Below are 14248 nucleotides of genomic sequence, written 5' to 3' on the forward strand. Positions count from 1 at the left end.
ATCCGGATTTCAAGAGAGAGTATTTCCCGGCGCTGGCGATCAAAAGCCGGGCCTGAAAAACCTCGAAAGTCTGCTACGCCTTGGCTTAGGAGCTAGCGCCTCCTCGCCCCCTTCACCTTGGTTGGCCTCTTTAGCTTCTTCAGCTTCTCCATGCTCTCCAGGCTCTCCATTGTCTTTATCCTCTTCATACTGGTCCTGCTCATAGGTAATTTCCAGCCTTTCTTGGAGCATATCGAGAGATAACCGTGTTATATGATGGTCGGACCCTAATACTTTCTCCTGAATCTCCAAAGCTTGTTCCAATATGTTCTCCGCAGTTTTGTAACGGCCCACCTTAAGAAGACAAGACCCGACCATGTGCAGAAATTGAGACCATTGGATTATAGATTCCTCTCCGGTATTATAGCGCAACCGAGAGATAGAGTATTCAATGACCTTCCCTGGTGAAGTTGTCGTCGGAAAAGAAAACACTGATCCTTTCTGTTCTTTCTCCTGCATGTTGAAAGCTTGTTGCAATCTGATCTCCGCTTCTTTATAGCGATTCAAGTTAAAGAGACAGCATCCAACCATGTGTAAACAATGAAATGTTACTTGAAGGACTTGTACATCATTTAGATAGCCTAATTTTTTCTTCAGTTCTCTGGAAGCCTTTTGCAATATAGGCTCTGCCTTCCGAAATCGATCATGCTCAAATAGAGGAATACCTTCCAGTAGCAAATATTCGATTTTTGAGTCCTTGGCCCAGCCGCCGAGTGTGCCCGTTAGCACTTTTGAGAGTGAGGGAACGCCTGGATGTCGGATTCCCGGGCTTCTATCTCGCGAACGAGGCTGGCCCTGCTTGGGCCCTGGAGCTGCAGGGCGTGGTGGACCGCCCGCGCCCGGAGCATTTGACCCCCGTGAATAAGATGCGTCTCTTGTATGCTGGGCGGGGTTGACCCGATTTGACCTAGTAGTATGACTAGACCTGGCATGGTTGTCATTCTCATAGGCCTTTTCGAATGCTCTTGTAGTCCATGATGCAAGTTCTTCCGTCACGATTCCAACTGAATCTGAGCTTTTTGTGCTGCTTTGAGCCGCCATCGAGGTTGAATTGGTCTTGGTTGTCGTCGAAGAATCAGGGATCGAAACTGATCTTGATTCTATCCACAAGCTTGAAAGAGCAGATGCAACGGTCATCCGGTCATTAGGATTAGGTCGCATGAGTGAAACAACAAAGTCTATGCCAGCTTGACTGATACCGTTATCAGTGAGCAGGGACTCCGGAAATTGATGTGAGTTTGTGGTATATTTTTGGAGAAAACCGGGATTTGCAAATACTGGTTTTTTGGTGGACATTTCGAACATGATCTCTCCAAGAGCCCAGACATCACGAGCATATGGACTGCCTCGCTCAACGAAGCCCCAGTACTCGGGCGCGGAATATCTAGGAGTACCCCTCATTGTTGTCGATTGACCGTGGGCTTCACCAATCCTTTTAGTAATACCAAAATCCGCGAGCTTAACCCACCACTCCCGCGGCGGGTGAGACTTTACCAGGATATTCTGGATATTATATCAGTATGTAATTCGCTGCTACTGCTCCCCGGTACACTTACCTGTGGTTTCAAGTCCCGATGCGCGAATTTATTTTCATGCATCATGTCCAACCCTACCAGAATTTGATACATGATCTCCGCAACTTCCTTCTCTGGGAGCGGTTGTTTTGAAACTTTCAAATATGTGAATAGGTCGCCCTGTTCCACGTATTCCATTGCTATGAAGAGCTGACTCGGCCCTTCATACCAGCCTAACGACCTGACGAAATATCGTTGATACTAATTCCGTTAGCAGAGCCGAAATGAGATAGTTTCATAAGTTGTGGAGCCTAACCCGATGATGGGAGAACCTAGCTATCGCCTCCAATTCACGAATATAGTCGATCGGCCCAAGTTCTGTATTTATCTCAATTTCTTTGACTGCTCGGACGGCATAAGTTTTGACAGCGGCATCTGTTCGCCTATCCTCGATACACTTCTCTAGCCAGACAGAGCCATATCCACCACGTCCAATTCGTTTTTCTCGTTTCCAGTGCTCAGATCTGGACGTAAGGCGTCTTCTAGAAGTTGGATCTGACTCCTGGAAAGTGTGGACTACTTCCGTTGTAGACTCCTTGGGGAAATGTGCTTCGAGCTTGAAATCTCGAACAATGTCTGGTATCTGCGCCATTTTAGGGTTCTTGTGAATTTCTCAAAGCGATGGGTGGTTGAAGTGAGTGGTTGAAGTGAGTGGTTGAAGTGGGTGGTTGAAGTGGGTGTTTGTTGTCGCCGGCCCCCAATACGCCTCAGCCTCAACGAGAATCCCCGCACATCACCTGATAAAAAATTCAGCCCCAGTCACCTTGCATGGATAACGTGAATTTTTTTGCTTTTTAGGGAAACTTGAGGCGCCTTTTTCTATCACGAGGTGCCCCCTGCACCGGTTGCCCCTGCAAATGCTGGTGCACATTATCAGTAGTTATGAGATCAAGATATCCGGCTTCCTCCCGGAAAAGTGACGATTTGAAGATACTGTATGCCATATTCATCATGTATAATTGCAGAACTCACTGATTGCTCAGCTGCATTCCAATGTAGCTATGAACAGCTAGTCACACTGGCGACTTGGCATGGCTGGTGATCATTGTGATTGGTGATTCCTGATACGAGGAGCAATCCTTTTTGCAATAATCGAGAAATCTCTCCAATCTAGCAGACATATTTCCTCTTCTATATTTTCAATAAATCTGTTAATTTGAGATGTCTGTTGTATAGTGAGTTACTAGCCCTAATTAGTTCGTTGTTGCTGTTTGTTTGTACCGCGGTTCATCTTTCTAAAGCGGCGTGTCAATATTGCCTGATTGGGACATGACCATACCGAATCCGGGGTCACCGCCAGGAGGGGAACGATGTGATGAGTAAAATTATTTGGTAATAACAAATTCGAAATTGGATGTATATTATTTCAAAATCTCTATATCTCTTCATGCTTACCACTAAAAGACTGCGGTGTTGAAACTGTTTATCACTGCCAGGTACAATCTTGAGTGGTCAATCACAATCTTCTCCGCATCGAGTCTAGCCGAGGCCGCTCCAACTCTCCCCGGCCTCCACGATCGGCGACCCTCTTCTTCTCCGTCGCACATGCGCGGGTTCTGGCATCTTTATCATCTGCCATCCTGCCATCTAGTTTTATCGTCATCTCCACGAGGCGCTGGTTTCAGCGTAATCGTAAGGGCCTGGCGATTGGGGCCGGTGTGCTAGGTGCAGGTTACCTGGCCGGTTAATACCTTCTGTCCAAGATCTCCGAGGCACGAGAGCGCATGAGCATTAATCGTATCGTAAAAGAAAAGTAAGTTCTCTTTATACTTTGATTTCAACTCAACCACCGGGATTTGCCCGATGCTTCACTAGCTCGCCCGCTAACCTGTGACGAAGCAATCCCTCCCTAGCCACACCAAACTCCAAGTTTATACGTTACTAACTATTATAATAAAATAGTTTGCGACGACGTTTCGAGCAAAACTAAACCGACTGTACTTATACCGTTCTCGCCCTACTACCTACCGCTACCGAGAATGTTATTGAAGCGCTTTCTGTGGAGGAGCTCACTAAGGAGCTACAGAAGAAGCGGGCTGAAAGGCTGGCTTGTATTAGTGCCGGAGAAGGAACAGGTTCAGATATGAGCTCCATCTCTTCTAGTCTCCCGGAGGATGACCGCAAGAGTCTCTCTAGTTTTCAGAGTAAGGGTTAACATATATGCTAGTCAGGTGGGGGAGTCCGTGGTGTAGGAGGAACAGCCTTGTGTGAAGCGGAACAAGACCTAACTGTGGAATAAGGCTAAAATCATATGTATGTGTATCTATGGGTTTGCTGGAAACTGCTTTTTGATCTAGATACAGAGAAAATTAACTTGTCTATCTCTTCTAGTAACTACCTGGTTATTTATCCTTATCTATACTCTCTTATTACTTACTATCTTTACCTATATCTAACTTAACCTTCTTGGCTATCGAAACTATCTATCTAGCGTTATCTCCCTGGCTAAGCTATCCACTGATTTAATGATCAGCCTTAAAGACTATAATAACGAGCTTACCCAAACTCTGGGTGATAGTTTTAAGACAAACTAACAATACCTTGCTTTTAGCTGATAGTTACTTTACCGTGGATAGTAAGAGTTAATAGAACACGTTCAACCCGCTTTGGAGGAAGTGTTTAGCCGTCTCAATCTACGTAAGGATATTAGCCTTTCCAAGCTGTTAGAGTCAACCCTTTAAATCCGTAAGAAGGTTAAGGGTAATATAAAGATAAAAGATGGTAGGTATTACATAAGATTTTTCTAATATCTTCTCTCTAATTCTAACAAAAATAATCTAATAGATCTCGGAAATGGCTTTTGTGTCTGCTTCCACCTACTAAGGAAGAAAAGACTGTTCTACGTGAATCCGGTGTAGAGGGAGTTATAGACTTCTATGGTTATATCAATAACTCCCGTATATCCGGCGGCGGTATAAGAAGAAAACGCGATATCTAAGGCACTGATCTTGTCCTCGGCGGGGCACAGATTCTCCACAAACGGCTAAGCAAGATTTATAAGGGTAGATTCATCCTGAAGACCTGAAGCTCTTCTATTTTTATCACGGTGAATTTTACCATCGGGAAGGTCTGGTGCTGTGTGAGCTTTCATTTCATCCAGTGCCGAAGAACTGAAGGTGTTTTTAATGACTACCGAGCATTTGACATGAACGGTATCACCCCACGGTTTGAATTCGGGTGTGGCATGACATACACGACATTCAAGTATTCAAATCTTATAGTTCGTAAGTCCGGTAATCTGTTCGATCTCTCAGAGTACCCTATTGGGCCTGTAGTTCCAGGTGGCAGTGCCGACCTTTGAGAAACGGTAGTGTCTGTCACAGCTGATATTACAAATAATGGTCAAATGGAGGCCGCAGAGGTTGCACAGCTATATATCCAAATTCCTGCCGATAATCAGCCTCTTTTTCAGTTGCGAGGCTTTGAGAAGGTGAATATACCTCCCGGCGAGACGAGGACTGTCTCTTTCAACATTAGGCGCCGTGATCTTAGTATTTGGGATGTGGCTGCGCAGAAGTGGAAACTTATTCTGGGGGCTCGATATCCTGTTTTTGTTGGAACCAGCTCCCGGAAATTGATGCTAAATGGGACATTTGAGCTATAACAGAGAGCTATATACTGATACGTGGGGGTTTTTGGCCAGGGCCAAATTTGTATATATCTAGCACGTAGCAAATTAGACCCAGCACACTTGACATTAATTAACCTTGCCGTGCCAACCATTTGCAGTGGGCTTTCTTTCTCCACAGAATATTTCCGGCCTTCTCCTTCACCTGCTTCTAATAAGACCTAGGTGACAGAGCCAAGTCTTGTTCCGTGTCCTTTGCCACCACACGGTTATTCAGTCTTATGTTCTACTCGATCTCAAAATGGACGTCATCTAATACTCCGCCATCCACCTCACCTTTTTGCCTAAAAGCCTTGTGTAACGGTGATGAACGTTCACTGGACGTAAATGTTTCGGGGTCGGGGGACGAGCAGATTACATCTTGATGCTGTCTTTTAGAGACTATGCGAATTAGGTGCTCGAGAGAGGAATTTTCGAAACTTTATATAATCTCAAATTCCAAATTGAAGGATTAAGTTGAAACATGGTTATGCGAGTACGTACTTAAAGTGATATTCCCGGGAGCTATGTTACTTAAACCGCTTGTTTTGCGATAATAGATCCATCTAATCTCTTGAATTCCCAGGAACTATTGCGACCTAATGTATTTTGACCTTGGTGATTCTACACTTTGTAAGTTAGAAAGGCGCTATTGAGTCGTGCTACCAACATCCAAATCGTGCTAATATCTCGCACCCTATCGCACCAGTTCGTGGTAATGGCAATGGCAATGTCGACTATAGTACGAACGGACTTTTGCATAGAGAGAGCGTAAGCCCTTGAAAGAAGAGTCTGCTCCACTATGAAACAGACACGACGGATTCAAAGTAGGATGGCGGGAATCTCAAAAATACGAGATCCTGCCAAAAAGTATAATTAAAATAGCAGATAAACAATATTCTACTAAGGGGTGAGAGTGGGTCTAAGACAGTGTTAAGTATACTTCTGGCGTCATAGCCGTATTCAGTTGATTTCGTTAATTTCACCGAGCGGCATACTGAAATCATTAACCTTTCAACCATAAGGCTTATTACCCAGGTCTTGTTTCTCGTGTTTGGGATCATATCTCACACATGGACCGTTCCTTATTAAACCTCTTAGTCTCCTCGTTGTATTTCTGCTCCAGCATATGAGTGCTGAGTCGCATTGCTGCCTTCATCTCTGGTGATATCTTGGACGGCATGTCTTCCGTGGTCGAATCAAGATAGTTCATGATCATATCAAGATATCGGCGTGTTTTGGACCAGCTCTTTGCTGATTGGCAAAACCTCCTTGCTCGCAGGTTGATCATCTTGATGAAGGGGATATGAGCGTTTTCTTCTCTTTCCACTATCCCGTGGCAAAGGCTGTTTACAATCAGTAGCCCTCTTATGATTCATATTCTGAGGTTTTATTGCGTTATTCTCTGCTGAGATACATTGCTGTATCTCCGTTTCTTCTGAACTGGCCATCGAGGTGGCAACTGAGGTTTGTACGGAGTTGGAATCGCAGGATTCCATGGGACCGCCATTCTCGTCAAATTTTCCTCGAATAGACGGATATATGGCAGTGCCAAGATCGAATACTGTTTGACCCCTAGAATCTACTTTCACAGAAAAAATTAGCAAGATTCGTACAGACCAATATGATGGAAGTTATGAAGATTCTCACTTTCTTTCTCTGCCGGAACCATGCTGATTGATTCACGCTGCTCGAACGCCTTGAAAATGGATATTTTTTGGACGTTTGAATGCCTTGTAGGACGTGCTTATTTTTTTGCGGATCAAATGACCAAGTGAATACAGATGCAGTGAGCGGCACTGGTAGGAAGAGGATTCGATTTATTCCATGGGCAGGGGCGGCATTGAACTATTTATATATTGTGTTCAAAGGGGAAAAAAGATATTCAGTGTTCATCATTGCGGACGCCCAAAGCAAACGCCCGCATTGAATATAGCTTCCGAAGTATAGCTTTGTCGTGGCCCCTCAAATAATTGCGAGTTTATTCTGTTCTCTTCACTCCCAGGATCCGTGATCAGTAGTTGAGTTAATAATCGAAATTCAAGCTCCTAGGATTAGCAAAGCGTCAGGGGGTCATAGTAAAAAATTTCCACAAGATCATGTTTATCAGTAGCATTCAGCCATAAGGGGTCCATTGAAGTGCTGCAAGTTACTTCTCCATTGATTGGTTCGGACAGAAGTAGATCTTATTAGAAATTGTAGAAAATTGGCTCTCTAGCTCTCTAGCCTTTTGAACTCTGCAGGAGGCAGCATACGAAGAAAACTTGACGAATTGTTCCCAGGAGCATGAAGTCTCCAGTTAGATATCCGTTGGCTATTGAGGTGAACTACTGTGAATGTTTGCTCTCAGGAGCTAATATTGCTACCCAAGTTTGCAGCTATTTGTGATGCAGAACTTTTTTTGATGGGGCATTTGATCGTTCTAAAAATTGCGAGAAACTTTTTGTGAGCAGTAGCGTGTTGCGTTTTATTGGGGTGCTTGAGTCAGATCTCTGGCTCTGATGTCACGTAAGCGATGCTCAGAGAGCAAATCAGAGCATTCAGATCAGACTCATGAGCAGATCAGAGTGATCAGAGAGCTGCTCATAACAATCACGTGACAATCACTGATCCGCTCAGCGCGGTCAGAGACGTGCTCAGATCTACTCAGTGAGCAAAAGCGGCGCTCACTGAGCACCGAAACGGAAAGGGAAAGCCAAGACTTTGCATGGGAAATCCGGTACGTAGGTAGTATGGTATTTTTCTAGTAAGATACTATAATAACTTCATTCCACTTCTATACACTCCGTGAAATTGCTTTTGGCAGTGGGTGCTGAGACAGAGGGGACATGTGTCGCAACATTAGAAATGAACCTGCTTGTCGACGATCGCCACAACGCAAGAGTTGAAGAGTCCATTCTGGTCAACTCACTTGGCGCAACTCTCTGAAAGCGGGATCTCATGTCCAAACCACTGATTATTGTCGTCATCAGCGGCACCCTCCTTGTGTATAATATACTCATTTCTAGACTAGCCTCCTTGCGGTAGAAGAAGGAGGTACTGCTGAAAAACCTTCTTGTCTCTTCGCCGCTAGGGGATAAAATCACTGGCCTTCTCTGGCCTGCTTGAAGAGTGTATTCAGATGGCCATTTGCACAGGCAGGATCCCATCTCTCTCACTCTACCATGCAGGCAAAGATGCGACTTATAGCAGAAAATCGCATCGCAGCCAGAAATGCATATGGTATCTTTCCATATTTTGCAGAGGTGTACCCAGATGAAATTTTGCTTGCTGGCAAAAGATCGCGATAGGCGGATGAAAGCTCGTCCCTCTGGTATATCAAGAGTCATCCGTCATCGTGTTTGCGTACAAACCAGAGCAATAACGTCCACCGAATGATACTCGCAGGGACTTGTTGAATCATGGGTGATTGTCGGTAAGCTTATCATATCTCACACCACATACAAGTTTAAAAAAAGAATAAACTCCATGTATGCAGTATTCTGCCAAATTGTATTAGTATCGCACATCGGTGCTCGTCCATGGAACAGGGAGTCTTGTTTTCACCAGGCGTAGATTGCGTCCTTGCAAACCTGGGGCAGGCCAGGGTCTTGGCGCAGATCCCTAGCCCCACAGTGTCATATCGCGATTTCGATATAGCTCTCGACGCAATGCGATGACCAGGATGAAAGAAAAAGCGGCGTTCTCAATATCCAGAGGAATTTGTGTGCAAGAAGGGATGGAAATGGGTGAAAATCGAGGAATCGTCATGCGTTGTTGACAACAACCAGCGACGCTGAAAGATTCGCTATGATCGCGAAAAAAGGAAAAATGAGCACCTAATGGGGTTACCCACTATAAGTCAGGCACATGACCTGATAGAAGAGCTGAATAGGCGATGCTAGTGGGAATACTGAATGGCACGAATGTGTAGATGGAAAAAGCCAAGGCTGAAGCTAACCACACATGAACGGCACGATATGACTAAACCCTGGGGGCCTGACCCCGCAGGCCTCAGCAGAATCCATATTACATGACGTCTGGGAGAGAGTTTCGAAAAAAGGGAGGTAAGGAAGATAGAGAGATTGACGAAGAGATATTAAGTGCAAGAGATTGAGAAAAGAATGATTCAGGAAGAGAGAGGTCGTCTAATTCGAGACAGCGTATCGGTACTCCTTCGATGCCGTATATCCCGCTCCATTCATCCTTCAGAGGTAACATTGCACAGCCATGGCGTCGCAAAATGGCTCTCGGTTGCCCGGTCGCGATTAACGGGGCGTAAGGTTGTCGTCATCGTCGGTCCCTCCAGGTTATATATACCTAATCGATGGATCTTCGAAAACACGGGTCAAGAACATAGGCCAATAGCGGAAAATACCGCAAATACCTTTAAATGCCTCATAGGCAATCTAGTTTCAAGTGAAATCAAGAGAAAATTGATCTTACACTCCTCTATGGGTACTACATACCAAGCGGTAACTAATAGTAGTATATATACTAGGATACAAGATGGGTTGCCGGTGGACTCCGCTGATAATTCTGTCTTATAGCAATACGTGTGCCTTTTCAACTTCATCGTCAGAGAGTCGCCACAATGATTCGGGCCATGCTACTACACTTAGTTGTAATTACTACTATTTTTCTTCTCATCAGCCTCGGGCAAACAGCAATTGTCTCTCTCCCTTCAAGCACCGGACCATGCGATGTCACGCTTCATGCAAGTGAACTAGTTGACATGTCTCGAACCAATCCCTATGACCCGAAAGGAGGTAACCGCTCTATCATGGTCACCACCTTTACACCCGTCAATTGCGGAAGTGTACCCTCTTCATCTTACGTCCCGAATGCAACCGCCAAGTTTGAGGATGAGAGTTTCCAGTCTTTTGGACTACCTCCAGGAACGTTTGAGTCCCTTCGTATCCAGACCCAGACACAACAGCAGCCACGGCCTTTCAGACTTCACGGAGATTACCCAATGGTGCTTTTCTCACCAGCAGTGACAACCTCAAGATTGATGTACACATTGCTGCTTCAAGAAATTGCCAGCAACGGATTTGCTGTCGTCTCCGTCGACCATCCGTATGATGCCGACATCGTAGAATATCTCGATGGCCACACTGTTCTCGGAATTCTCACAAATATCAGTACCACAACAGAATATGTTTCAGCACTGGACGTTCGTGTCAAGGATATGTCATTTTTACTTGATCAGATGCACGACGAGAAAGTGATCAGAAACCTGTTCCCTCTGTCACAGGGGAATCCGCATCTACTCTCTCTTGATCGAGTAACTATCCTTGGTCATTCCCTCGGCGGAGCAACAGCAGCGCAGACAATACTAGTTGATAATCGGTTTGTCGGAGGTATCAATCTAGATGGAGAATTATGGGGCTCTGTCGTGGACAAAGGACTGTCGAGTCCGTTCCTGCTTTTTGGTAACGCAAACCATACCCAAGCAACAGATCCCAGTTGGGCAAGATTTTCGTCACATTTACGAGGTTGGAAACTTGAGCTACAACTCGCACAGTCTGAACACTATACTTTTTCTGACTTTCCAGTGCTTGTTGATGCTCTAAGTGTTTCGGATGAAGTTCGACAAATTATTCAAGCTAGTCGTACAGGGACGATAGGTGGGTTACGGGCTAAGGATGTGATTACTTCATACACTATTGCCACACTGCAGTACTTTGTTTATGGGCACAAGTCGGAATTGCTGAGCGGCCCTTCTGTAGCGTATCCTGATGTGAAATTTGTGTCTTCCTGACTAGGTAGTTAAATCATTCGTAGATATCTGAAATATTGACTCTATAGATATGGATATCCGCACCCGCCAATCTGTAGGGAGTCAAGGCTTCTAGTAATAGGCTCTAGTATCTGTCTTATAATCTATGACAAGCGGCTTCTATTATCACACGTATTTACAAAACATTATATTCTCCCGTATCTTGTGTTTATCTCTGTATTTCCGATATAGAAGGCTATCCTGGGTGGGACTGGTACAGTAGAAGTCAAGAACAGATTCCCCACAACAATAACAACAAAGCTCGCCGTCCCAACTTGAAATCCCCAGAATTAAACCATAAACATCAACAGAACGAAAAAGAACAATTCTACGGAAAACAAACTCTTTCCTACATATCTATCTGTCGCATAGATCTACGTATGACAACCATCACGTGACAGTCGCGTCCCAGCGCAGACAATGTACGCCCAAGTCCGAAGATCCAGCGAAACCCCCAAATTCCTAACGAAAACAACAACACCTCCCACCCAATTCGCCACACGCTGCCAGATCAGCAAAGGACTCATATTCAAATCGCGAACCACTACTCCGCTCTGCCACGATGCCTTCGCCAAACTCACACTCCCATCCGCCCCCGCAATCTTCAACGGGCCCCCCTCCTCTCGGCCCGCGCGCATCGCGTCTACACCAAGTATTCAACCAAGCGCTCGCGCGCACGCTGAAGGCGAACTCGTTTACCAATTTTGCCAGCTGTTTCCCCACGCCAGCGCGGCATGTCCCGGCAAGTTTGGAGAGTGTTTGGAGGCAGTTGAATGCGAAGTTGGAGGAGAGCGCGAAGGCGGAGTTTGAGGAGATTGTTGAGGAGAGGGAGGCTGTTGCGCACTTGAATGAACTTGATCGGTTGGTTTCGGAGGCTAGGGAGAGGAAGGATGGGAGTGGTGGGGATGACCAGGAGGGCGATGCGTACGTTTCGGATCCAGTTCTATCCTCCCTTTGAAGAAGGGATGCCTTTCTGGGTTTGTTTGTGTACTGACCAAGTTGTTTCCATTCTAGTCCTCACACGCTTGGCGCTGATGAGCTCTACAAAGCGCATCTGACGCCCTATCTCCAGCAAATGCAGTCAACTCTGGACTCCAAGCTTGAAGCTACGCATGCGGAGAACGCGGAGCTGGCGCAGAGGGTCCAGGCGCAACGCCTCGAGATCGAGAGGCTTCTTGCTCATATTGAGTCTGTTGTTGCGGATGTTGAGGGCGCCGCGTCCGCGTCTATGCAGTACAGTCTGGAGAATCGGATCCGTGAAGAAGCGGTACAAATGGACGAGGAAGTCAAGGCGCATCCAGGTCTCTAATGAATTCATAAGGTCTTCGTTTTGGGAGGTCTGTATACTCGAGTTATGAGATCAGGGCGCTCATCTCTGTGGCTTCGATCATCCCGTCTTCCACCATCTCCGTCGCGACAGCAATCACCTGCTCAAAGGACCTGGTCTTGAGCTCCTGCAGCTTGGTATTTTGACCCTCCACCGCAGCAGCAATGGCCTCCTTACACGACCCATCACGTTCTTCCACCGCCACCCCATCCCGCCGAGCCAACGCCGCCGCGCCGCGGTAATACGTCTGTGCGTTGCGCAGGAGCATAGCGGCATTCTGTTTCGCCATAGCATGGTTCCAAGGCTCCCTACCCAATCGCCACCGCTGCATCTCCGCATCCCCGCGCGCGATGTGGATCTTAGGCAAATTCTCTGCATCCGGCAGCTTCGTCGCGGCCGTCAAGGCATCCAGCGCCGTCGAGAGCGACGTCCACCGGGTGGAGATGGAAAGCGCCAGTGTTTCAGGATCCTCGTGCGGGGGTACTTCTGCAAAGGCCGCGTTTAGGGAGACCAGGGCGTCCGCTTTATGGCATAGGCCCTCTGGATCGGCCGATACGTCCAATTCGGCCCCGAAAGCTTGTCCAACTTCCTGCTGGTAGGTTTGTACATCGGTGTGGCCGCCCCGGTACAGGACCTCGTGGATCGCGCAGACGAGCTTCGCACGTGCAAGTGCTGCCTCGTATTGTCTGTCTGAGCCTTCCATGTAGGCGGGCAGGCGGGTTTGGATCAGCTCTGAAGAATACTCTTGCACCCAGCCCACGCCGCCGGCACCGGGGTTGGAAGTGAGGAGATTGCACAGTGCGGTTAATGTGTCTAGCTGCGCGACGGCCGTGTCAACTAGCGTGTTCTTAGTGACGGGTTCGACGATGGCGGCCCAATGTTCCTGGGGATCTTCGGCTTCGGCTTCGGCTTCAGCTTCGGCTTCAGCTTCGGCCGGAGGCGGTGGAGCTTGCTGTTGCTCCTGGGCCTGGTCGTCTGTGGAAGATTGCATCTGCTCGATCTCCTCTTGCATCTCCGTGTATTTCATCTCCTGCAGTACCAAGCATCGCTGGAACAACTCGATCGCTTCTTGAAGATACGTGCTAGCCTGCATCAATTGCTCCTCGGCAGGATGTTTGGCATCTGAGATCGCCTCCGCCAGACTAGTCAGAACCTGACCGCTATTGAACAGGACATCGGCATTATCCTGGTCCAGTACCAAGGCGTCTCGGTGCGATTGCAGCGCAACTTGCAAGATCTCGGCCTGTGGAGCCGGGAGCTGGGCGGCTAATTTAGGATGTTGAGTGATAGCATATTGCACTCGTGCTCTGGGAAATAGTTAGTTAGTTCTTGAGTCCTGGAAAGGAGAAAGAAAGAAAGAAAGAAAGAAAAAAAGCATAAATTTCAATCTTGAAGTAATCAAATCATTCAAGAATGCCATCACCACGTACTTGTTATAAGCCAAATCAAAAGCATTGGGATGCCTCACCAGCCCATCATCGTAATTGGCAATTGCGCGCATGAAGAAACGCATGGACTTGGCCGCATCCCCTGCGCGCCATTTCTCGCCCGCTTCTTCTAGCTCCACACCGGCTGGATTTGATTGGAGTTAGCTATTGGCCCAAGCTTCAAATGTACAAAGTAAAATTTCGGCTCAGTCCAGGACGATCACTTACCGGCGAGAAAGTCATCGGCTGTGACTGGGGCTGCCTGGATTGATTTGATCAGCTTTGGTAGCGTAGCTCCTATGGATGGATGGGCTGGTATAGAGGGAGGGGGTTTATATCCTCTTCTTTCTGGATGGGACAAGGACAAGAACAAATGATAGTCGTGATATGGGACTGTCTTGAAAGAATCAAAAATCAAAAATCACTAGCGCACATACCTGTTTTGCGGCCTTTTTCTTGGGTTTAAAATCCTTCAGCAGGCTCTTTGGTTTGGGCATGTTAAATATTCGCGAG

The 14248-nt window shown here is 46.8% G+C and overlaps 7 protein-coding genes across 7 annotated transcripts; 4 read left to right on the forward strand and 3 right to left on the reverse strand.

The window, feature by feature from the left end:
• Positions 1-39: 39 nt before the first annotated feature.
• Positions 40-2205, reverse strand: N7533_001807 (Tetratricopeptide-like helical; the record flags this gene model as incomplete). The annotated part of the gene is made up of 3 exons (XM_057098457.1): positions 40-1542; positions 1596-1814; positions 1870-2205. 3 exons carry the CDS (start codon positions 2203-2205, stop codon positions 40-42), a joined length of 2058 nt encoding a protein of 685 aa, XP_056963593.1.
• Positions 2206-3096: 891 nt separating this feature from the next.
• Positions 3097-3767, forward strand: N7533_001808 (uncharacterized protein). The gene is made up of 3 exons (XM_057098458.1): positions 3097-3296; positions 3516-3550; positions 3592-3767. Exon 1 carries the CDS (start codon positions 3159-3161, stop codon positions 3276-3278), a length of 120 nt encoding a protein of 39 aa, XP_056963594.1. The 5' UTR covers positions 3097-3158; the 3' UTR covers positions 3279-3296; positions 3516-3550; positions 3592-3767.
• Positions 3768-3864: 97 nt separating this feature from the next.
• On the forward strand, positions 3865-4551 carry N7533_001809 (uncharacterized protein; the record flags this gene model as incomplete). Its single annotated transcript, XM_057098459.1, has 4 exons — positions 3865-3929; positions 4045-4124; positions 4203-4275; positions 4398-4551. The coding sequence occupies 4 exons, from the start codon at positions 3865-3867 to the stop codon at positions 4549-4551; spliced, it is 372 nt and encodes a 123-aa protein (XP_056963595.1).
• Positions 4552-6280: 1729 nt separating this feature from the next.
• Positions 6281-6511, reverse strand: N7533_001810 (uncharacterized protein; the record flags this gene model as incomplete). Its single annotated transcript, XM_057098460.1, has 1 exon — positions 6281-6511. One exon carries the CDS (start codon positions 6509-6511, stop codon positions 6281-6283), a length of 231 nt encoding a protein of 76 aa, XP_056963596.1.
• Positions 6512-9793: 3282 nt separating this feature from the next.
• On the forward strand, positions 9794-10963 carry N7533_001811 (PAF acetylhydrolase family protein; the record flags this gene model as incomplete). The annotated part of the gene is made up of 1 exon (XM_057098461.1): positions 9794-10963. The coding sequence occupies one exon, from the start codon at positions 9794-9796 to the stop codon at positions 10961-10963; it is 1170 nt and encodes a 389-aa protein (XP_056963597.1).
• A 580-nt stretch (positions 10964-11543) lies between these two features.
• On the forward strand, positions 11544-12290 carry N7533_001812 (PMF1/NNF1 family protein; the record flags this gene model as incomplete). Its single annotated transcript, XM_057098462.1, has 2 exons — positions 11544-11905; positions 11996-12290. The coding sequence occupies 2 exons, from the start codon at positions 11544-11546 to the stop codon at positions 12288-12290; spliced, it is 657 nt and encodes a 218-aa protein (XP_056963598.1).
• Positions 12291-12333: 43 nt separating this feature from the next.
• On the reverse strand, positions 12334-14232 carry N7533_001813 (uncharacterized protein; the record flags this gene model as incomplete). Its single annotated transcript, XM_057098463.1, has 4 exons — positions 12334-13615; positions 13739-13880; positions 13964-13997; positions 14173-14232. 4 exons carry the CDS (start codon positions 14230-14232, stop codon positions 12334-12336), a joined length of 1518 nt encoding a protein of 505 aa, XP_056963599.1.
• Between the last annotated feature and the right edge of the window lie 16 nt (positions 14233-14248).

The sequence above is a fragment of the Penicillium manginii genome, assembly GCF_028828005.1.
Source record: "Penicillium manginii strain IBT 31320 chromosome Unknown utg000002l:1.0-5564898.0:1.0-5567710.0, whole genome shotgun sequence".
NCBI classification, from domain to species: domain Eukaryota; kingdom Fungi; phylum Ascomycota; class Eurotiomycetes; order Eurotiales; family Aspergillaceae; genus Penicillium; species Penicillium manginii.

Bases quoted from the DNA above. Each gene is read 5' to 3' on its own strand.
- N7533_001808 (XM_057098458.1), top strand. From the start codon at position 3,159: ATGCGCGGGTTCTGGCATCTTTATCATCTGCCATCCTGCCATCTAGTT.